Source organism: Ambystoma mexicanum, chromosome 4p (assembly GCF_040938575.1).
Source record: "Ambystoma mexicanum isolate Mex_15411 chromosome 4p, UKY_AmexF1_1, whole genome shotgun sequence".
NCBI classification, from domain to species: Eukaryota; Metazoa; Chordata; class Amphibia; order Caudata; family Ambystomatidae; genus Ambystoma; species Ambystoma mexicanum.
Genome location: NC_090927.1, coordinates 411,667,448 through 411,692,377, shown reverse-complemented (window position 1 = coordinate 411,692,377; position 24,930 = coordinate 411,667,448). Strand labels below are relative to the sequence as shown.

At 46.0% G+C, this 24,930-nt stretch overlaps 1 protein-coding gene across 3 annotated transcripts in view; it reads right to left on the bottom strand.

The window, feature by feature from the left end:
* Positions 1 to 24,930, bottom strand: part of NBAS (NBAS subunit of NRZ tethering complex) — a 3,456,930-nt gene that overhangs the window by 2,735,882 nt on the left and 696,118 nt on the right. For all 3 annotated transcript variants that reach the window (XM_069605942.1, XM_069605943.1, XM_069605944.1), the window contains exon 14: positions 16,071 to 16,264. In XM_069605942.1, the coding sequence (XP_069462043.1) occupies positions 16,071 to 16,264 (194 nt within the window). The remainder of the gene's footprint in view (positions 1 to 16,070; positions 16,265 to 24,930) is intronic.

Below are 24,930 nucleotides of genomic sequence, written 5' to 3'. Positions count from 1 at the left end.
AGTGACGGTTGTGACCTCAAGCACTTGGATGCTCCGTCCTGTACCCTGTATTTCTTCTCCAACCCATCACGTTTAGCTGGAGCCGTGCATGGGTTTTTCATGAGGGATAGGCCTACCTCCCGAAAGTTGTCCGGAAAGGACACTGTCATGATCATCTTCCTCTTGGACTCCCGTCGCCGATATGGGAAGGTCTCCTTCTTGGTTTCCTCAGGCACCAACTGGAACAGCTTGGAGGCCCTGCAGATTGAGTGGAATGATCCCACCTTGTCTAGTGGAGAGCCTAGAGCAGCATCTAAGTGCATGAAGTGATTCATCGTCTGCCGGGATGAAGTCCTCATCTTCGTCGGTTTCCATGGCCCTCTGCGTACCAGTGTCCGTGTGTGTATCCGGGTCTGCTGGTGGAGTCGGGTCCCAACGTGGTGGAAGAGGCTGATGCGGCGGCATCAGATGACGCTTCCTCTTTTTACATGGAGGCTTGTGTGAGAAACCCAAGGGTGTCTCACCACTTAGTGTCTTGGGATTTGTCATCCAGGTCGCCAGGGCATGGCCATCACTTTTGGATCCAGTTTCTGGGGGTGGACCAGTGCGGGAGAATCACCTGGGTGAGGAGTCCCTGGGGAGTAGGAGTGAGGCACCTGGAGGAGCGACAGGTATCCCCGCTCTTCTTTCCTTGATTCCCCATCATATTACCCAAGAACTTTACCCCCCCTTTTTTCACACACACACACACACACACACACACACTCTACTACACAGACGGAGCGCTCTGGGGGACGACAGACTCACACACAGCCAGTCTATTTAACATGTCCTGACATCAGAACTAGGCAGTCTCAGGCACTTGCCTGCAATGACTTACACCTGAATCCCAATACCTTTTCCCACTGGGATAAACGGCGGAGCATGGGAGTACATGGAGAGCGAGGTGAAAGGCACGAAGGAGCAAAACTGCCATGGTGGTAGCAGTATTTCAAAGGAGTGGTGGCAGACGCGAACGGGGCAGTGAGAGGGGAGAGGCACTATCTCCGAATGGTCGGCGAACAGCACAAGCAAAATCTATCAGGAATACTGACCGAAGCTTTGAAATCTGTGCACGATATCCGTGGCCCTCCTGCACGTCTGCTGGAGACAGAGAGGAGTTACAGCCACCACAGTATCAGCCTTGGCTCGAGGAACAAAGCCGCTGATAAAGCAGCTTCATGTAATCAGTGAGCCGGAGGGAACTTTGCGATATCGGTGTGCTTTGAGGGAAGGCTGCGAGCGGCAAGATTGTTGCAATGTGAAAGGCTTTTTGAGAGGCCCTCTTAAGGATTTCAATCAGGCAACACACATCTTGGTCTCGGCCTAGTATGCAGTGCACGACTGAAATGGTTATCTTTCTATGTTATATAGATTCAATATAGAGATGGTACACCACTCATATCACACCCCCTTTTCAAGTACCCCAGGTCACAATGGACCATGAACCAGGCTGGTTGGTAAAATACAGTATTTATTTATTTATTTTAACATTCAAAAGAAATCATAAACTTTTAAAATGGGGCAGCAATCACCAATGGGGTAATAATTACAATGAGAATGCGAGCAATGCACTGGTTTTAACCTGCTAGTGGAACATAGACACAGCACAGCGGAATAGGAGCATTTTTTGGTTTAGGAAAGATAGCACCCAATTTAGAATTTCCCCCTGCAATGTTCCCTCAACCCACCAATAATCAACTCTGAGTGGATAAACAGAAGTAACAGGAATATGAGGCAGAAAAAGGAATGCAAATCTAACCTTCCCTCCCCAAATAAGAGAGAAAAATGGACTTTAAACCCCTTGCAATGTTATGAAATGATACTCGGAAATGGACAAATACATAATGAATGTGTGTTAAAAACCTTGTAGCAAATAAATTGCCTCACCAAAGCAACATTACAAAGGTACTAATAATCACAAATAATGGATTACCAAGAGCATACAGTTCGAACATAAGTGGAAATTTTAAAATAGATTGCAGCAAAATGACACGTTGGAAAATTAGCAATTTTTCAATTCCCGCCTGAAATTACCCAAACGGTTTTTAATAAAAATTGGTGAAATTCACTGATTTGGAGTGCGGTTGTTTGGTTGGGGTCTAGAGGTGTATCCCAGGAACAATATGGAAGTGAAATTAAGTCTGTAGCTGGTAAATTGGATGAAGTATGCAAGAACTAGAAAGGTGTGCTTTGAGTAAAATGGAGCTGTGAAATAGGAAAGGAAATCAGTTGTGACAAGAACAGTTTTACTTTACACTAGAGTATTCAAGGCTAGGCCACCAAAGATGGACACCATAAGCTCCAGGGTTGATTCGCGACTTCAACCCTCTCACCCCAGTGCCCAACCCTGGCGGAAACCAGTCCGATCACTCGAAATATGACTAATGGCATTGGATTACACAAGACAAAATTGAAAAGAGAGATGGCGCTAGCACTAGAAATCAAGGGCAGTGTTGCAAGAATAATTCTGCCAGTTTTAGCACGTTATCAGGATAAGGATAGGATACCCACAGTCCACTTTTTAGTTTTGGGATTTTTGGACCGTCAAACGTTCTGGTCACTACACGACAATGCCCCTGGCAAACAGCTGGGCAGTTCTGGTCACCGGATGGCACTTCTAGACTGGCAATTCTGGTCACTGGATACTAAAGGTCAGCTGGATGGCAGAATTGCAGCGAGCAAGCAGTTAGTGGTATCAGGATGCTTCCCAAAAACCCGACAGCTTTCCCTTTTGGTTATTTGGGAATTTGTGTGGGATTTCAGAATTGAGGCCTTGCTGGGAATAGGATCAGCACTGCTTGGGTTTTTCAGTGGGCTCTGGAGTAGGGTCAGCAATGATTTTGCCTTGTAGTTGGGATCTGGAACCTGGATGGAACAGGAACACAGCGCAGGAATGTTAGGAAGAGTGTGTGTGTAGAGTCTTGTCAGGGACTCTTATTTATAATGCATAGTGACATCATAGACTATATTGCTGGGCTGGCTTAGCTAAAACCGCCTCAGCCTGCCTCTACTGGATTGGACAGTCAATGTTGGTTTCCTCCCCTGGGATGTGACTCAGTTCAGGAGGTTGCATTTTATGATGTAAAAAGACTTCCCACAGACCTTTTTGCCAAAAACCTGTCATACCCGAATTTACACATTTGTACAGTTGTAGCAACTTAATAAATGACATAATCAGGTTACATATTTTATGTAGAGCACAGCCGTCCAATCCTGCAATCTGTGAGACATTGTTTTGTCCTTTTATACATTTTTTGGTAATTTTCAGTGTGAAATATTCAGCCTAAAATTCCATAAATTTATACATGAGTGTGGATGATTATAAGGCATGTATGTACAAAACTTCACATTTGCAACGTGGATGCTTTTCTTGTAATCTGCATTGCTTTGCCATTTCTGTCCCCAAAGTGTCAGTGAATTCTACCATGTCTTCAATGAAAGCCCATAAAATCATATCTAAACTACAAAATGTTCACATTTTCACAAATTCTTGCTGCAGAGATAAAAGTCTTTAACGTTCATTTATAAAATAGTCTTTGGAAGCAAATGGCAGTCCTTTGCCTTGCATGGGACCATTTTGTTTCTTTTTCAGCTGCCACCAAGAGTCACTTCAGCCCTGTGTGGGGTGGGGGTTGCCAGTTTGATTGAAGGTTTTATGGCCCCCTTCACTTCACAGGTTAGTGTCCCTGGACTTCTATTGTCCCAGCCTGGAGCACAGACGAATGTCTGTCGAGCGTGTGAACTTTCTTTGTCTTGGCTCATTCAAGGTTTTTCAAGCTAGCAATTATGTTCGTGTCCTGGAAGTTTATGGTGTGGCTCCCTTCCTAGGGGGAAGCTTTAACTCTGCCAAACGGAATAACCTGTTTTTTTTTTATGGCTTGCAAATCCAGCCACGGCGGTTTAAACCTTTATTTTCTGATATTTTGTCCTGAATTAAAACACACCTGTGGAATAAAATAGCCCAACCCCTTCCCATTGCTAGGTAATGGCAGGCATTCCTTCAACAGTTTACTTTTTAAAGTGGCATTTCTTCTCCTTTAGTTTTGCAAAGGCCATTTTTACACATGTGGTGAAAACTGCTAGCATTTCCTTTCAAATTCGATTTTACCATCTGACTTTCCAATATTGCCTCGCAGCTATAGTTATTTTCTTCTATGCAGTAGTTTATTTGAAGCACAGATGCCTTGAAACTGACATGGCTCAGATAGCTGGAGTCTCCTTTGAACTACTGAGATTTGATACATTTGTAAAGAAATGAATGCGTTTTCCCCGTGCGAGTAAAAGTGAAATTCTTTGTTGATTTCTCTCAGAGTTGGTTTGACAGGGCCTGTCATTCAGAAATCATGCCTGGTTTTGCTGAGGCACAGTGAGATACTGGGCATGGCAGGGCCTTATTAATCACAGTGGTTTAAGGAAGAACAGATGGAAATAGCTTCAGCAGCATTATTTTAAAGGTGAAAAGTTCCCTTTATAAAGGAGATCTTGGGCCTTCAGAAAAGTAGTGCTCCATTACTTGTACAGGTAAGAACACACTGGCACGCTCCCTTAGTGTGTCCCTGTGTTCCATTCTGCCCCTGTGTGCTTGGCAAGAAGGTGCAGCCATCTTTTTGCTGCAAAAACGCAGCTTTGAGGCCATAGCACTCACAGGAGCCCGCACAGCCATTTTGCTGTTTTTGCGCACATGCAGCTTGGTGATGTGGGGAAATACTGTTGAGTGGGTCAATATATCCCACAGCCCATATTGAGAGATGCGAGTGAAGGCTAAGTGGCAAGAGGAAGTTGTCGAGGTGCAGAAAAAGGCTCGAGGGTAAACTACTGCAGAGTGGTCCAGCACCTGGGGTGCCCAGTCGAAGGTCTCTGACGGGGCGGGCCACCTTTGAGTGAGAGTGCAGAACTGAATGAACTAAATTTGAAGTGGTCATGCAAAGGTCACAGCAAACCCCCTTTGCACAGTCGAAAGGCTTCAAACTTGTTATTGATCATTAAGGTGAAGAGGCTTGAGACCGATCGAGGGGAGCCTTTACTTGCGAGACATTTTGTGAGAAAAGTACACTGACTTGAGCCCAGCTGAGGGAAGTCCACGTCAAAAGGGAAATAGAAAGGTCTGAGCACGATGGAGGGGGACCTGAAGTATTCTTTGTCTGAACGTTAAAGCATATGAACTGTACAGCAGGATATTTCCCACTGGAGGGACTATTGATCGACACTGAAAGAGAGACTTTGCTTAGGGACTACTACCAGTGCCACGAGCTTCGAGTGTACTCCAAGCTCGACTCCTGTTCTGCCTTGTCCCGTGATATAACGTGGGGAAGGGGAAGCCACAGTTCAGAACTACCAAAACACTTGGACCTTTTCATTTTTTATATACACTGTTTTTGTTATACACGTCATCATCCCACATCCTTTTGTTATATAGAGTACAGTTTGGCAATAGGTTTTATTAGTATAGGCCATCCTTTATTTTGATATTTTGACAGATCATGACTAGAACAGCATTTTCTTTATTTTATGGTCGTAGCTTGCTCCCATCTTTAGCAAATAGGTTTAGAATAGGCATTTTCCAACCCGTGCAAAGTTCAATAAAAACGCTTGAACTACATTCCTTTTGTCCGTCATGCTTCTGATACCATGACTTCCTTACACTGGTCAGGGGCCTACGGTACAACAGGCGCCGGTGCTGGAGACAACCTTTGCAGGATCTCTGTCACTAGGGTCTGGCGAGTTGACAGGATGTCCCTGGATATGTCCCTCGACCCTGGAGGGAACAATGGAGTGCTAGGCCCTGTGCCGCCATCCTCCTCTGGACCTGTATGGACGGACGCTTGGTTGCCTCCTCCTCTCCTAACCCCCATTTTCCCTCCTGAGGGCTGTGTACCAGGACCTGAACTGGTGCCTTGGCTGCTGTGTCGCGCCTGGGAGGCAGGGATTCTCTCTGCACTGTAGGGACCATTCTCGTCTGGTCGGTACCCCCCGCCGTAGTGGTCGCCCCAGAGGATGTCGACTGAGTCTTCGGCTGCACCTGATGAGCCTGCTGTGAGGCCTCCTTCTCTTCCTCCGCCCTTTGTTTCTCTGATTTGTCCCGTAACTTGGCGGGGTGGAGGACTTCCTCTTTGATGAGGAACCCAATGGCAGGCTGGCTGATGAGGTGGACGGCGATGGCGGGCTATCCGACCTGGGACCTGCATCAGCAGCGAACCCAGCAGAATCATCCTTGCAGCTCTTAGCCTTCTCTTGGACGCCCACGGATGGGCTGTCCTCAAATGACTTCGACCTCCTCCCAGAGGGAGACCTCTCCTCTGACCGACCGGTCCTGGGTGAGGCATGACTCTGCTCGGGGCATGGGTGAAGCCTTGCTCGATTTGTGCCATGCCACCAGCCTGCTATACCTGTCTTTCTTCATCTTCTTAGAGAAGCACAGGCATATCTTGCACCCATCCTCGTTGTTCTCTGCGTGTAGGCAGTACAGACACTTCTGATGTTTGTCCTCCACGAAGACGTTTCTTAACCCGCATTGGGTGCAGGGCTTGAAAACTGTCCTTCTCTCATTTTTCTCCTCTGTCATTGTCGGAGGACACGAAGTAGGCCCAAGACGGCCTTCCAGAAACTTCGACAAACCACCACCCTTAAGGGGCACGCAACTTCACTGACAATGGATCCCCATTGCTGGATGCTGAAGATAGGAGCACACGGGCTCAGACGGAACAAAAATAGAACTTTTAAACTTAAAACGTGGAAAAAAGTACAAAATAGGTTGGAGAGCAACTCGGGGACTCCCAACACTGAATATGGCTGGCAGAGGCACGGCTTAGGGAGAGGACTGTCATTGGATGGGCACAATATGATCCCGAGGACAGTGATTGGTTTAGAGGAGCAATACAGTTTTCAAGTGAAAATGAAACATTTTACTGAGGATTCCTAGCCTGACGACAGGGGGTATTCATGAACATGTGAATCCATGCCAGACTCCATACTTGAGAACTGAAGTATTCTATAGACCTATGTAACCAGGGTGGAAACAACCAAAGAAGGAAAACTGTATATGTTGTGGGGTTCAAGAGTCTGTGATATGTGTTATCCTAAACCAACTGTTGTTTTCAATTTGTGGGAAAAGTGAATTGCCAGGAAAGATAAGCATTTGGGCCACAGAGTGAGGTGGCACGACTTGTGCTTTTGTGCAAATATTATTTTCCTATTCATTAATATATATTCTTTCTACACACTGGCCTGATTCAAGGCTTATCTATGGCACAGGGGTGAGGGATCTACGTGGTATGATATGGTTCATAAACAGGGTTAGAATTAATTAGATAAAAAGGTATATTTGTGTGGTGTTTTTGATGGGGTGGACTCCCAGCATTAATTGTTGCCCTCGAAATATACCCCACAAGACGACACCCAAATGAAGACAAGATGCAGACTTTGACAGTGCAGACCCTTTATGACACGTCACTAGATTACAGAAGGATTGTTCCAGCGGAGGTCACCATGGTCACGTGGTGACAGATCTTCCAGCGGTGGGCACAGAAGAAGCCCCCGCAAAGCTTACCTTGTAGTGAGATGGCTGAAAATACAAGACGATTTATGGCATAAGCTGAAGATCTTGCAAGTCCATGGCTCTACTCGGAACGGCAACGACTGCAGCGAGGTAGCCCAAAAGGGAGCTGTTCAGTCCACCGGGTGGTCCTGGGACACTTACGAAGGCTTCCAAAGTGTGGATCATCGAGCAGGGGTTAAGACTGTTTGTTCCTACCGGCCCATGGGTTGAAGCACTGAGGGTCTTCGTAGATCAAGCAGAGGAGCAGAGCTTCACTAGGCCAACTACTGGAGTCGATGCTGGTCAGCTGCAGGAGTCATCGTTGGGTCGCCAGCAGGCTGCTTGTCTTCCTAGAAGTCTTGGTTCCAACGATGATCTGTCGAAAAGCTGGAGGAGCCCTTCTTTTATCCAAGATTCAGCTTGGGGGCTAGCCTAAGAACACCAATGGTAAGGATCAGCACAATTCAAACAGCCCAAGGATGTCCAATCCTGGACAACCACTGGCAATCGCATCTGTCCAGGAACAAACTTTTGGGCGCCGAAGGATGTGGACTGGGACCAGGCAGTCCCAGCCCCCTCCTCTGGCTCACAAACACAAAACCCAATTGCCTGTGAAAGCAGGAAAGGGGTTACCATACATGGCGTTTCCTAACCTGGCGAGGTAGGTAGAAGGCCCAAGGACAAGATGACAAAGAACAAGCCGAAATCCTGTGGAACACCAATGTTAGCGTGGTAGCCACCTTTAGTAACCATTTACGGTAAATGCAAAAGTGCACAAGAAAAATATCACAATGGTAAAAATCACACAGCTGCCACCAGCTTGTCTTAGGAACATCATCAAAGTAACCAAAAAGCCATTAGGTAAAAAGTTATAAGAATAAAAAATATCCTAACAGCACTTCATCTGTGCAGAATTCCAAAAGAAAGTCTCTCAGTACGGACAGTCTTCCCCATAAGGAGCAGCAAAAAAGGCAAGGATTACTGACCCTCAAAAGTCAGGACAGGATTCAAAATATGTAAAAAGACTGGGGTGCCCAAAGGAATCTATGGAGGGAAAGGTGCAAAAAAAAAAATTCTTACAAGCACTGACTGCAAATAAGAATTGTACCCAATTAGGACAGTTTAATCTCCCACATGGATTTCATAACTGTGTATACACACAATACAAGATTCAGTGAGACAAACTTGCAAAAGGATCAAATTAGTCCCGCAGAAACAAGTTCAGATGAAACCATCTATGTACTAAAGGATTACAATTAGTATGCACATTTGAATAGTGTGAGCAGATTATGGTTTTTAATTTGTACAATGGTTGCAAAGAAAATAAATACCTAAACTGTGGAAAGTGCTCATCCAGCCGGTGTTAATGACTTATTCAATGAACTACTGCTACCTTGACCGTTGAACAAGCTACACACAAACACAGAGGTTTCCTGGGCAACTTTGATAACATCTACACCCTTTTGTGGATATTAACACGCGACATCTATTTGCAGTGACTTTTCCGAGGTGTCGCCTATGACTGATAACTTTGTTGAAATACTTATTTACTCTGCCTCCCCCGTGCTACACTTTTAATCCCATCACACTGCCAGCATGTATTCTATAAAGAATACTTGATGTTCTATAGTTAGTATTATTACGGTTGAGGTAATTTCTTTTGACTATTTGATGTTCAGCGTGACTTGTTAAATATTGTATTCATACTCATGGTATCAGGCTAAGACTATTTTTTACAAAACACTTTTACAATATGAAAACAAAAGGGAAACAACCATTTGTTGCATAACCTTTGTGTAAAATATGCTTTTTCAAAAAAATGGTTTGGGTGAAAGATAGTTATTTAGAAATGTCGAATTATGTTTCTAAAAGTAACTTTCAATTGATCAGTTAAGCTTCTCCGGTTGGATCACTGAGTGTGTTCTGGTCACCGTCCAACATGATATGGCCAGGCTGGTTGACGCAGGTGGAGTGGGTGCTCTGATTTTGTTAGATCTCTGAGCAGCCTTCGACACGGTCGACCACCACAACCTGCTGTCCCGCCTTGCCCATTTGGGAACATCTGGGCAGGTGCTAGCCTGTTCACCTCTTTCCTGGCGGTTCGTACTCAGACTGTCACTATGCCTCCTTTTTCCTCTGTCCCCTGCCACCTCACCTGTGGAGTACCGCAAGGCTCCTCTTTGTCTCCCATCCTGTTCAACATTTACATCAGGGCCCTTGTGTGTCTCATGCGCTCCTTTAGCGTCAGGTGCTATTCGTAGGCGGACACTCAGATCCTGATCGGGCTAGATCTTGATCAGGCTGAGGTGTCGTCCTACCTGCGGAGGTGTCTGGCGGCTGTGGGTGAGTGTATGGATCACAATTGGCACACACTGAACTGAGACAAAACTGAGGTGATGAAGGTAGGTTGCCCTCCTGATCCTTCACTCTGGGTGTCGTCCTTCTGGACTTCTTGCCTGGGCCCCTTCCACACCACGGTGGATAAGGTTAAAACCTTGGGGTAGTATTGTCAACTTCCCTGTCTATGGACAAGCAAGTAACCACTGTGTGCCAAGCCGGCCACTTTCAACTAAAAATATTTAAAAAGGTGCTGCCTATGATTCCTGCCGCCTGCACCCCCCTGTGGTGGCGGCTATGGTAATCTCGATGCTGGATTAGTGTAATTCCCTTTACTTGGCTGAAACTAAATTAATCCATCAGCTGCAACTACTCCAAAATCTGGCCGCCTGGGTTGCCACTGGCTCTCCTTATGGAGCCAATATATCTCTGGTTCTCCGAGCCTTGCATTGGCGACTCAACAAATCAATTTCAAGCCACTCTGCATTCTTCACTGTGCCGTACACGGCCAAGGGGCTGAATATCGCAGGTCAAATTTACGCCTTATGTTCAGGGCCGGACTGGGACATGAAATTGGCTCGGGTAACAATGAAAAAGTGGCCCACCATTGCAAATGGCAATTCATTTCTTTTGTTACAGACTGTTTCAGTAGTCCCCAAGGGGAGGTTTTTGACAAGTGTTATGCAAATTGTGCATTTTAATGAATATTTATTCAGCAACACTGGTCAAAACTACTAGCCGCATGGTGAAGTAATGATCAAACTGGTCCGTATGGGGCAAAAAAGTGTCCCACTTTGACACCCCCCCCTCCCCCCCGTGCTCTCTCTTACTCATCACGTGTGCCTGTGCACCACAAGCCCACAGTGCATTCCATGGCTGATTTATAATGGGGATTAGGCTTTGTTTGGGTAGATTCTGCACAGTCATTACATTTCAAGAAACAATGTCATAATTCCTAGGGGGTTTAAACATAATTCAGGAGATTAGCAGCCCCAAGCTCCGGAAACACAGGAATGTCTACGTCACGAGAGAAGTCCTATAGCCTTTAACAGGGGGCCACCCTTTGCTCCTACACTGTTGTTTGGGTACCTTTGAATTACATGATTCCATTTGGATGCGAGGACTGCAGCCACACCATGAGGCATCCCGGACATTTGAGTTGAGAACTCTTCTCCCACCAGTACAGACTTATTTGACATGGTAAACGTATAGCGTGGTGAGCTCATTTTCTGCGATGTAACGCCCTGTCCCAAAGAGCAATAAAGGCGTGCAGACAGAAAGAAGCTCTGTGAACTCCAATGGTGACCGTTAATATCCAATGGCCAGCTAAGTCATCTTGAGGGAATGTAGTGTGGCACAAGCATGTGGTGCACAAGATGATGCCGTGCTATGGCACTGTGGCCGATCATGATATAGCTGAGTGTTGTGGCACCAGGCGGCCCATGCAAAAACAAAGCACGGGGCCCTGGGCAACCCGCCGCACTAGCAGCCTACGCTGCTTCCAGGACTGCACAAACGGGACTTCAGCAGCCAGCACACTCCTCCTGCATATCGGGCTCATGCCGCCATTGCTGTGGCCCGCTCCCGGTTCACCAGAGAGGGTCCCACCCGGTATGCAGAAAGAACACTGCATCCACGCAGTGTAGAGACCGCAGGGAACACCCTGCACACTCCGGGGCACCCAGCTAACTGCAGCCCCGGTTCTGGGGGCGCCCAGGCTGGGGGTGCACCCATGGCCGTGATCACACAGCAGATCCATACAGTTGGGACCGTGTTGCCCGGCAGGGGCACTGTCCGAATGCAGGGCCAGTCAGTAGGCCTGCTGCATACCGCATGGCACCAGCATGGTGCTAACAATGATCACGCAGGAGTCAGTTTTTGGCCGGAACCCTTTTATTGGGTTGGTCACATGGTATTACACAAATCCTGGGAGAGGGGTGACATGCAACACTGAGCACAGGGTGCCACCGGAGAAGAGAACACACCAAGAATGCTCAGATCCTGCACAGAGAGAGTCTCCACATAACATCCAGCTCGGGGCCAGTGGCACTAACAGGGGCAACAATTGCAGTATTTAACAATACACATTAAGGGTGTCCAGCTCTAGTCGCCCAGAGCTAAACTCGCCCCAGATGTTCGGGATATCAACATGAGATACATCTACACAGAGCTCATGTTAATGGGAATTACACACACAGAAACTATGTTTGTTAAAAACCTGCCATGACTGCAATGTGCAGCCCCCGCCATGTGTGTCTTGAGCATTTGTTCTATGTCAAAAGGTAAAAAGAGAAAATGTGTTAATCTTGAAATCGCATCACCAATGGTAGATTCACTGTTTATTTACTTTATGTGCGTGTAAATACCTTTATTCAGCGTGAACCATTTCAGTTACAAAAAAGAGATAAAATACATTGAATGGATAAAGCCACAATACACAGTACAAGATGTTCAACATTGGGTTGTAAAATCAGATTAAACAAAGTAATTCCATAATAAAATGTACATGACACATTAATACCAGTGCATGATAGGACACTAAAATATTCACGCTGCCTCAATTCCCCCTACATGTCCATGCTTTATCTAGGGTGAGCTTTGTACAATGCCCAAGATCTTGGGCCATTAGACAGAAGAGCCGTATCTCTTCTTAGCCATGCTCGGTGGGTACATTTGCAGACATAGGCCACACTGGAGTCCGAGGATTGCTTACACAACCGTAGAGCGTCCCCGACACTGAGAACACAATGTAAGCGGAACAGGGGTTTTAGATACGTTGCTCTAAGATCTTTCAGACTTTCACACAATAATTAAAAATGGACCATTGTTTCCACACCCTTATCACAGAGCGGGCACACAGAGTTTTCTGTCCCAGCCCAGTTTTTAGTAAGGTCAAGCACTGGTAAAGTACCAAAGCGTAATCGCAAATACAATGCACGAGCATAAGGTGGATTTAGTATGTCCAGATAATTTAAATCCCTGGGTCTGTTTTAGTTCCAGATACAATGGACCCATCTCCAGCGCCCTTGCAACTGTCACAGCCCTAATCGCTCTATACCCCTGGAAGGAAGGCTTCTTTCACTCTAGCTTTTGCACTAGTGTCCATTTGGCGAGGATTTTGCCAGTAAGTAGAAAGACCCAGCTGGGCAAGCCATCCTTGAACATGGGCCAGCTATGCAATCTTTTGCCAGCCCCCCAGGGATAGTCTCTGTGCGCCACGGTCTGTTTGCTTTGCTGACTCATGCCCTAGGTTTTAAGTGGGCCAGGGCTAGCTGGGGCCAAGCCCCAGCAGTGTCCAGAAACGTCTCCTGACTAGCCCCAGCCACGCTGATAACCTTGTGCAGCCGTGTAGCCGAAGCGCTGCACAGTTACACGGACTGCCTGCAGTTGTCAGCACTACAGAAGTACTGACATATACAAACATCCATTGTTACTGTAGCTTCAGCTACACGGCTGCCAGGTGGATCTGAACTCCGAAACAGGAGGAGGGCTGGAGGGGCCAGTGTCTCCTTTTGTTTCTGAGTAAAGAGTCATCATGCAGCACAAATCCTTTTAAACGAGACTGGGCCCTCCAGCCCTCCTCCTGTTTACTTGTACAGAGTCATCACACTGCAGGCAGCTCTTTCATTCAAGGAGCCCGTGGTTTTTTTTACCACACGGCACCTTGAATGAAAGGGCTGCCTGCTGCGTGTGAGAGCTGGGGCACACTGGTGTCACATTTTTGGTTCGCGCTGGCCCGAGGGGCTGGGCGCACCAAAGGTAATAATAATTCCAGTGCGCCCCAGCTTCCCTACTTTCACCATCCCCCTTGCCACCATTGGCGAGGGACGGGGCTCTCATTAGGGGGCGTGGCCTAAGTACACCCACATGTAGGCCACGCCGCTTAATGAAAGCCCCGCCCCCTCGATTTAGCATCCCACTTAATCCACTGCTTGTGACTCTTGTCCCTTTCCATCATGGTTTGAGACTGCTCCTCAGCTGATCATGTTGGTACTCTTCAATGTCTAGTGCTTCTGCAGATCCTGGTACCTGCTGGCAGCGGTAAGATGATCCCACCTCAAGGCAGTGAAACAGTTAGTACTAGGAATCTGGATCAGCTGTGTTCAAATGACCCGCGTTTAGGGATGTTACCCAGCCCAATGCATTTTAGATTGAAGATCAAGTGGGAGCAGTGGTCTGCATGTCAGTGACGGGCAACCTCTGACCAATGGCAGTGGGTCAGGTGACTGATTAAAGGGAAAGAAAAAACAATAAGTGTCTCACTTACACTAACTCCACCTGCTGTATGGGCCCTACCTTTACAAGCACTCTGGCCAGCTCTTACCCCTCCTCCCACTTTGCTGCTGTTGATTTCTTTGCTGAAGAGGCAGCGTAATTAAAATGTACCAACTTGCTGTGCAATGAACAGTTCAATAAACAAACTTCAGAAAAATAAAAGAGCCAACACACAAAGCTCCCCTCCCATGGTGACTGCACATAGAATGTTTGACCGACTGCGGGCGGACATCGTTTGGATTCTGTCAGTGGTGGAAATGGAAAAAATGTGGTGGGGGATCCCACAAGTGCGGGTGGGGGAGGAGTTGGGGGAAGAGGGGGCGTGGTTGGTAGTGGCCATCCGATCAGATAAATACTTTAAAAAAAAAAGTGCCCACAAAGGCAACATTGCCTTTTACCACCGGCCAGGGCTTTAAGTGGGACGGGGCCTGTCGGGGCTCGGCAGGCTCCGAAATTTCAATCTGAGGTGGGGCCCTGTGGGGCCCACTAATCTCCCCTGCCAGCCCCGGCCACTACAAGAAAGGGATTTTTTTCCGAAGCCTGAAGCTCTCGCTCGTGTGCGAAAGCTTCAGGCTCCAGGAAAAAAATGCCTTTCAGCCATAATGGTGGCGCCGCACCTGCGAGGCATACCTTTAAGCAGGAGATGCCCGTGGGCCGGTGCCACCATTTGTGGAGAGAAACGTGAGGCCGCTGGAAGCTGAGGCCGTTTTCCTGAAGACTGAAACTCCGTGAGTTTCAGTCTTCAGGAAAACGGCCTCAGCTTCCAGCAGCCTCACCCCTTCAGCCTTAATGGCGACGCTGCCCCTCCCCAGCTGCCGAGGGGAAGCGCCACCATTAAGGCTGAATAGGCGAGGCGCTGTCCCCTGCCAGGCAACCCAATATAAAATAAATGCAGAGATCAACACCCTCTCCCCTGCGGAGAGGGTGTTGATCACTACAAAAGGCTGCCTGACAGGGGTGCCAGTAGCCCATTGAGCCGGGGCTCTTCAGGGGGGCGTGGCCTAATGGGCCAGCAGGACGCCTGCAGTTAGGCTAGGCCCCCTTGATGGGCCCTGGCTCATTTTGTTGTGCCCAAAAAAAAAAAAAAAAAAAAACACCCGCGAGGGCAGCATTGCCTTTTACGCGGCTCTGGCGTGTAAAGCACAATGCTCGATACATGAACAACTGATTCCTTTCAGTTGTACATCTAGTGAGCATTGTGCATTACACATCAGTGCCAAAGCCGCGGTAAACGGCAATGCTGCTGTCGCGGACGCTTTTTTTTTTCTTCTTTCTTTTTTCCAGCGCGGTTCATGGGCTTGGGCGGCTGACTCTGGCCGGATCCCGAGATCCGGCTACACATCTGGTGCCGGATCTCGGATCCGCTGAGAGCCGGCCCAATGACCAGCACTGGATTCTGTGCTAATTGTGCCATTCAGTCTGCGCTTGGAGACTCTCAATCGGAGAGCAGGTGCACTCGCTCAGCCTCTGCTGACCATATACAAACGGGCCCGGGTCAGAGGACGTGCCTTCTCTATTGCAGCTGCAGAGTTGTGGAATGATCTCCCAAGGACCATAACGAAAATCCCTAACTATCTAGCCTACAGAAAGGCCGTTAAAACATACCTTTTCTAGGCACTACTTGGCGTCTGGCCAGGAACTCTCCCTCTAGCGCCATGATACCTTCGGGTGACTGTGCGCTTTACAAGTAGATTTAACATAACATAAGAGTGGAAATGGATAATGATAGCTTGAAAGCATACCTGGGCTCCTTTAATTAGATTTACATACTTTGGCGAAAATAACCCTTTTGGGTAGGGTAAATGATATGGTTTATCTGCACTACAAGTATAAAAGTAATTTAGTCTGAACAACAGATATATACTTTATATATGCATGTATAGATTGCCATTATATACAGTACCTCCAAGCTTAGAAATCCACCATCATGAGCTGCAGTAACCTGTGGGGAGGGTTCAAACCATTCACAAGATTTTCCCAGCAAGTTCTTCAGGGATTTCACAGAGGAGACCGTTAAAGCGCCTGAGCAGCGGGCCAATATCACAGCATTATTTGCCCACCAATTAACATCAATAAGTGGGTACAAGTTTTCTTTTTCTGCAGATACACAAAAAACAGACGTTACATTGCCTAAAAAACTGAAACCATGTGTGGCATACTTCAAAAATGAAAACTCAGTCCAATAATATAACACATTTGTATAATGCGCTTTATGCAGGATTACTCCTGACATAAACAGTACTGTATTAACAGGTGCTATTGTTGCCAAGGTTAACATACTTAATGTATCAATCTAAAACAAAATGAAATGCTGAATCAGCTTTGGAGAAATTCCAATCTGTGACAGCAGGTTTCACACAAATACTTATGCATACTTCCTAATAAGTGGGCCTATTGTATCATTAGTGCACGCACACACACGTAAATATAAGATATATATTCTATACACTCAAGCTTACTCAAATTCTGCTGTCTACATCATGTCAGAAAAAGAACCAATGTGAGGAGTCGACTAGTAAGGGATCATGGGCTGGGAAGCTGTACATCTAGGGTAGGCATAGTGTGACAGTAAAGCCCTCCGTCAATAAGCCACTTTTATTTCCCTGCTCAACTCCAGCAAGAAGGATGTCCCCCATTCCATCGTGGCACCACATCTGCTACATTCACCATCAGCAGTAGCACCCGCAGAGCACATACCAAGATGTCTGCTGTGATTTCGTCCTTTGTTGCAGCTGGCCAAGCTGCCTGGAGGCACCGCTCTAGTCCCCAGCAAATGCAGAGGCCCGGCTGAGCCGGGAGGCAAAGCCGGGTCTGGCATTTAAGGGCCGCGCTCAAAGGCTAACCCTGTCTTTTCCCTGTCCATTCCCAGGCCTTAACCTCTATACGTACGCTCGCCTGTGGCCCACACATCTGTTCACTTGATCCTGATCGATATCAGGTAAGAAGCGTACATTCGCACTGGCCAAGTGACTGTCTGCTGACCCCTAGGCTGTCCAATTACTCATACTTTCCGTCTCTGGTGCTATGAGCGTGTGCACCACTTACATCACACGCTACCGTCCTTTTGCTATCTATGCATACTTCTGTGATACTTTTCTGCAAGCGACCCTCCCTCCAGACCTACGTCCATATCTCTGCTTTTACATCACCGAAATACTATGAACTCTCACAGACTTGCTCTACTATGAGCCGTCATGGTCATAACATTATCGACTTGGCAATTATTGCACCCAACTGCTTCTGTTCGTATTCATTACCGAGACAGTCCATGCCTAACCTACTACTCTTGAACAAAATAAATATATTCTGTCTCCACCGCTATATATCGCTAGTCAAAAGCCCCTACTATCTGGCGATAAATGCAACTTCCACCGTTTCTTTATTATTGCTACGTAAAATGCCTTATTGGCTCCTTATGCCTCACTATATCAACTCCGGGCCTTGCTGCTTCGGTTATGTTTTCCACAGCACATGCATGCCTCCATTACCATGTATTTCTATCTATTTGTTGCAGCTTCACTATAAGAGCTGCGCTCTCCATTAAATATGCCGGCTAATTTTATAATGTCTTTATATGTATCTGATGTAGTTTTGCTATAAGAGCTGAGCTTTCCATTACATTACATAAGCATTCCATTCATGTATTCAATGTAGTTTCGCTATAATAGGCGAGCCGCCATCTTTTCCACATGTCCTCCATTTTGATCATGTCCTGAGTTGCACCTGAGTTGCACATTGGGTGTGCTAAGCCTGTAGTGAGGATCTGCATCCACTTATTAATCCTTATGTATCCGTCAGAGCTTTGCGTTCAAGGGGCAAAGTTATCGCTCCCCCTTGTACGTTACTATTTCGCACTTTCTCTCCTCTGTATGTATTATCCTTCCTATGTTTGCTTTTGTCTGTAATTTCTATATGGAACTTACTGTAACCATGTTCTCAAGCTAAGCCCCAAGATGCCCATGGGCGATGTGCGCTATACAATTAACAAACCAAACTTTTATTTTCAAAGCAAATAACTTTTTTTACTCTGGACCAACCTCTAGATAGCGACCTATGCAAAGCATGTTAACCTAAACAGGTTAAAACTTCAGCTTTGCTTTGCATAGGTCACCATCTAGGGGTTGGTCCAGAGCAGTACAAGGTATTTACTTCCAAAGTATAAATGGGGCATTGACAGGGGCATCCCTGTCTCACATTGGGAAGCAGCGCTTCCCTGTGTTCTCCAGCACCAGACCGCTTGCTGGTTTGAAACTCCAGGGTCACTCTCTCTCTCCAGTTCCTCCCACTTTTATGACGCTATGCTGGGGCTTCCCCAGCTGCTCGTGGAAGTACTTTTTATGTGTTTCCTTCACAACTAGGTATTGGTTCTCAGGAGTTTCACAGTAACAAATATATAGAGACTCTTCTGGTTTTCCGTAAGTAAGGTTGTAGTTATTTGGTTGCTGAATGGGTTGGGAAGGGAGTTCCTCATAGCAACCAGAGTCCTTGTCCCCATGGGGGGAGCCTCTCCTGGTGAGGTCCCGCTTGACTCTACCTCTAGGGAGGAAATTGCATAATCAGGCTCACCTCCCTAGCCTCACAACCCCTGCCCCCCAAAGCCCACGGGTAGAAGTGTATGAATTTGGCGATTTGTCACAGAACTCTGGCATTTTCCAAGATGGGTTCTTGATACAATATTTCTTTCACAACCCTCAAAGCTGGTCTGATCTTCCTTTCACCAGATGGGTTTTTGGGGTCAGAGCTTTTCAATTAGTCAGTAAGATTTGCAGCCATTTTGGAATAATTAGGGATGAACTGACGGTAGTGACAGGTCAACCCTAGGAAGGCTTGTGGCTCTCTTTTTGTTTTGGGTACAAGAGTTTGTTGCACTATCTTGGTTTTCTGTGTCTGGTTAGTCCACTCACCAGAAAATATTGCAGGTATTTTAATGGCGACTGGGCTAGGTGGCATTTTTGGGAGTTTTCCCTTAGACCTGCTCTCCTAAGGGCTTGCGAGATAACAGAGATGATGTGTTCAGGCCAGGTTTTTACTATGGATGACAATGTCTTTGAAAGGTAGCAGGAGCTCCATGTAGGCCAAAGGGCAGGACTGTGAACTGAAAAGATCTTGGTGTCGAAAAGGCTGTCTTTTCCCTATCCGCTGGGTTTAGGGGCACCTGTCAGATTGAGGGTGGATATGTATTTGGACGACCAGGCATCCAGATTAAAATTTTCATACCAGGTCTTTTTACGCATTGATATCTTGCAAATACGACACCTTTTATCTTTCCATGCATACCATTTACACACCAGTTGAGAGCAGAGGTCACTGCAAAGGGCAGGTGACTTCAGAGAAACCAGAACATGTGCTTTGGTTTTAATCTCCTTGGAGGAAACTGCAGGCCATAAAGGAGCGGTTCAGACAGTTCCCACTGTGCTCCGAGCCTGGCAAAGCACACAGTGAGATGAGAAATTATTTCTTTCTTTTCAAATGCTGCTGTGTTTTGGGTCTGGAGAAGGGCATTTTGCATGCATATTTATTTTCCTAATATTTTAGAATCGTTGCAGTAATAAGATGGAAAACTTAGTTAAAATTAGGAAAGGATCTATTTAACATACACATTATGCTTTTTCAGGGAATGTTTGATTGCATTGCACAAAAGTATTCTTTCGGAGTTCCTGTGTTGTGTGCATTTGTATTAAGGCTGCATCAATGTGGTGTGTTCAACGCGTTAATGTATAGGAGAAAAGGTTCCACAAATTTAATAACTTGTTCGAAGACAGACATCCTTGCTACCCAACGTTTTTGGTTGTGTTCTATTAATTTTTATGTTAAGTAATGTTCTGGTTGCTTGTCGCATACTGTTAGGGAGAATTCTCTGTTAAGGCTAATTTCCCAAACCTAGTGAGTCCCCCAGCAGCTTTGCTGGATTTTTGGGGTTTATTTTCTTCTCCTGCTTTTTCTTCCACTCTTAGACATGATTTGAGATATCCTTTGACTTTGTAATGTGTTTTATGGGCTATGGGGTCTTTTACTCCATAGGGTTTCATGTATTTTTGGTAAGTGTGTTACACAGCACCCTCAGTGCAGTAACACAGGGGTGTCTTAGTGACCCCCAAACATAGACTCCATACCCTGGGACTGACTACTGTCTCCCAGGGCATGTAAAGTCACCATTGACTTTACTAGTCTTAAAGTGTGAACAGAACCAGTACAAACCATCATATTATGGAAGTACTGGTAGGGGAAATTAGATTGCCCCTGGGTCTATTTTTCGAGGGGGCACTGTGCAGTTCCCCACTTGTTGAGTTTCTGGCTGGTGGCAGTGGTTACCACGCAAAATATTCCACCGGAATATTTCCTACGGGATTTTCCCATTCATTTTAAACGCACCACATTTTTGGTGCAATGTTGAAGATACCGCTGGGTTATTTAATATTTACTCCCCGGTTGGGTCTTTTTGCCAGGGCTCGGTTTTAGAATGGCATTTATGTTCGCCTCTGTAACTCCAACCCAAGTCGAGCCCTTTGTTCCACTTTTTGGCGGGCTTCTACACAGAAGCCTCCAAAAGTGGTGCCACTCTGTCTGGGTCTACAGAATGTGTGGGAGGGGGGTTTAGGCACCCTGGACTGAGTTGCCTCTGCAACTCAAGTCGCACTCTTGTATGATTGGCCCAGTGGTGAGCCGCCCCGGCTCACCACTTAGCATGTTTGAGTGACAGCTAGGACTGATGAATGGGGGTTTTCTGCATAAAAGCAGGGTTTAGGGGACTGGAACTTCAGAAGTCGCCACAGGACCAAAGAATCCAAAGAGGGAGAAGCTGAGCCGACCTGCAACGACGACACCACCGGTGGAGCCCTGCTAAACCGTCTCACCACTTCCTAACGACAGAGAAGATCTTCATCCCGGAGAGTCTTCTTCCTCTGAACTGGTGGGGATAACCAGTTTGCCCTCTTTTTCACCTTCCTGGATCGTCTCGTGGTCGAATCGCCCGTGCCAAGCACCCCGGCGGCCGGATAGCCACGCTTCACCACTACTGCGAATAAAAGGGTAGTACCTTTTAACCAGGAAACTCTGCGGCTGGTTTCTTCCCTGGCAGTGCAACGACCTCCAGCTTTCCTCCACGTCGAGATCTTCTCTTCCCCTGGACGAAACACCGACTTGTACCCGCTGCCAGGAACAACTGCCCCCGCTGGAGCTTTCTCACCATTTCAGGTACTGTGTCCCGCCTGGTCTCCCTTGCAACAGACTGTTCAAGGTGTCCCGTAAATCCTTGACTTTCTATCCTGGGGTGACTTGGGACCTGCTAACTAACTTTTCCTGACTTGATCCAACCCTTTTTGAACTATATGCAAAGACTCTTTAAAGTACTATTCAACTGTGTGATCTTGGACACATTCCGCCTTGCTCTCTCCAAGAGTGGGCCTGGCCTATTACTTTCTTGCTCCTCAGTAGACTCTGCCTTTTCTGACTTGCTCTGGTTCTCTTAAAGTGTTGGCATTGTGTATTTTCCTAATTCTGCCCTTTCCTCTCTCTTTTTAACTAACTTATTGGAGTCCCATCTTAGGTTAAGCGCTCACCTCTGTCTGCAAATAAGTGGTGTTTTAACTAAGACTTGTTCAATAAGTAATCAGGGATGTATATATATTAATAGTGACTGTGTTTGAACTTGCTTGCCATATTAGTGTTAGTGTATTTTACAAAGTGTGTTCTTAAATAATTATATACTTTTATACCCAAGCTCTGGTCAGTGTTTGCTTGTGCTACTGTATTTTAGTACCTATCTTGTATACTATATATACTGTCTAACTCTTCTTGAGAGAAGTCTGGCTGCTAAGCCACAGCTACCAGGTAAATATGGGTGCTACAGACTGCTACCAATTGGGTTTACTGCCAACACCTGTAGTCCTAAGCCTTTTGCAGTGGTCCCTAAGGGAACTGCACAGGTTTCTGCCTAACACATACTATTTACACTCTTGCTGAGGCAAATTATTTTTACTCTTACCATTTTATTTTGTCAAAACAGTGTGTAAATTACTCCCCACCTAAAGACCTTATCTGGGACACAGATTAGCATTCAATGTCTAGCTTAAAATTCCATTAAGCCTTAACTTGGAGTCAATGTGGTAAATGGTTAACGGAAGCATGGCCTTTGCTTAAGGGTGAGTGATTGTCATTACATAAATAACAGGGGCCACAACCTCCTTTCAAATCTTCAAGACTACACTTAAAACATTAAAAACCTGACTCTCCATTGTGAGGGGTCAGTAATGAGAGGCAGACAACTGTTCCAGGATTTTTCTAAATATGCCATTTTTATTATAAAAGGAAATAAGCCAAAATACCTCAGTGTCCCTACTCTGCTGAAGAATTCCCTGCCAACATAAAGCTAAGGGAATACACTCTAACACAAGATAACTGGCCCGCACACTAAACAACACATACATAAAGAAAAGATATGGCAATTCAACATGACATAACCAACATTCACATTTCCTAAATGTCCTTCTACTCTCCTGGGTGATTTCCCTTCCCCAAGATTCAAAGTCACTTCAGCAAATGTTCAACAGAAAGAAAATCGCTTAACTCATTTCTTGAGGGTTTAAAGTCAAAGTAAAGGTTCATCAACAAAAGGTTCCACTGGCAACAAATCATCTTTTTGGGTGAAGTTGACCACCTTTCTGTTCTAGCAAAATAGCCCCAATGGTAATCCTGGCCACAATGCTTTGTCACTCCCACAGGAAGATTTGCCACAGTTCAAAATGAAATTGCAGTGTCCACACTGTCAATGATGCATAGTTCTTGGCTAACAGCTATGATTCCTTGGATGATAGTTTCAACATTCAAATTGGCATATTTGTCAGGATGATTTCCTAGTACTGTTTCTTTTGCTTCAACAACTACATTTCTACTTGCTTTACCATGAGAACAGTCACCTTTCTCCCACAGTATTTCACCATGGTTTCTCCAACTGCAATGTAGCATGTACTGACAATACCCCTTTAGTTTCAATACTTTGGACTACTGCCACAGCTTTAATGACTTTTAGACAGACTGCAACAAGATCGATTTTTAAAGCGCTTCAACCTTCCACGTAGGTAAGGCAGTCTTCCCCTGAATAGCTTTCTTCAAAGGGGGCAGTCTATTTAACTTGCTTGTCTATCTGCCACGATAACAACCTGGGTTTGCTTTCAAGACTCACTTCTCTCTGACTTCCACAGTCTTGGGCATTACAGGTTGAGTCTGCTTCAAAATAGTCTTTACAAGCAGCCAGCTCACCATCCCCAACTTTACCTGCACCTTTCTGCCAGCTATCAGTCCAATATTTACCCAGAAGCTTTGGTGCCACTCTCTTAGCTTCATGTAATACTTGCACACTGTTGTTTTAGGCCAATTACCGGTTAGTAATGTGACAGTATTGCTGGATTGCTTTTTAACTCTGAGAAAGGTTAGTTTCACTGTTAGAATGGGGTGCCTCTTAGCTTGGGCAATGTTTGTTCTTCTCTTAAATAGTTTATACTGTAACTTAATTGCTGGCTGCACTACCACTGTTTGTTGCCTTTATTATTTATTTATTGTTATTTATCTGTTTCTCCTCTGCTTCACACTTTCCACTTCTACCCCCTTCCATGCACTTTTCCCCTACCCCTCTCCCATGCACTTGCACATTCTCAATGTCACTGGGCCTAGTGAGATCGCTGTTTTGTTCTCCCCGGTTCCCCTCCCATGCCTTGTCGCGCTCTAAAACACTTGTGTACGAGCGCGATAGAAATAAAATATCAATATCAACTTCTAAGGAATTAAAGATAGGCCACTTTCAGGTATAGTGTATGATTCAGTATTTCTGTAGAAACTGCAATTAGGCAGATGCGACCACGCTTTGAAGAAGATGTCAAGGTTTAAAGATGAAAAAGTCAATTGTATTCAGTGTGAAGATCAATATTAGATTTCCGACCTTCTGGGGAAATCACAATTAGGCACACGCTACCACTCTTTGAAGTAGTTTTTCTACGTTATAGATTGTAACTCTTGTATTGTCAGCATTCAGTGTTCGATAATGGCCAGTGCAGTGATCCCTCTCCTTAATTAGGGACACACGACCCCTCCTTCGAACAGAAAACAGTCTTTCTAGAATTGAACAATGGATTTTCATAACGTTCAGCTTCTCACACGAATAGAAGATCTTGCATGGTACATGTTAGATCTTGCATTGTTCAGAGTATTCTGAATGTATCAAACAACTTCTACTCACATAAAGCCTTATGTGAATTAATAAGGAGCTGGTTACTGTTACGGGCAAGGCTTGCACAATGTATTAGAATGCTGTGCTTCACTCACCGGCCTCGGATACACTTGCTCTGCGGGTCGCACTGCTTTTCCGACTTCCACTACAACTTATACTGCTACTAGCTCGCTGCAGACCTACACCCTTCTCCTGAACAGGTGTCTCCGGTCTGGCGATGCAGTATGATAAAAAAACAGTGGAGTAGAAGGAACGGTTGGACGGAACGGTTGGAGTGGACGGAACGGACGAAGCGGACGGAACGGACGAAGCAGACGGCACGGAAGAAGCGGATGGAACGGAAGAAGCGGATGGAACGGAAGAAGCGGATGGAACGGAAGAAGCGGATGGAACGGAAGAAGCGGATGGAACGGAAGAAGCGGATGGAACAGATGAAGCGGATGGAACAGATGAAGCGGATGGAACAGATGAAGCGGATGGAACAGATGAAGCGGATGGAACAGATGAAGCGGATGGAACAGATGAAGCGGATGGAACAGAT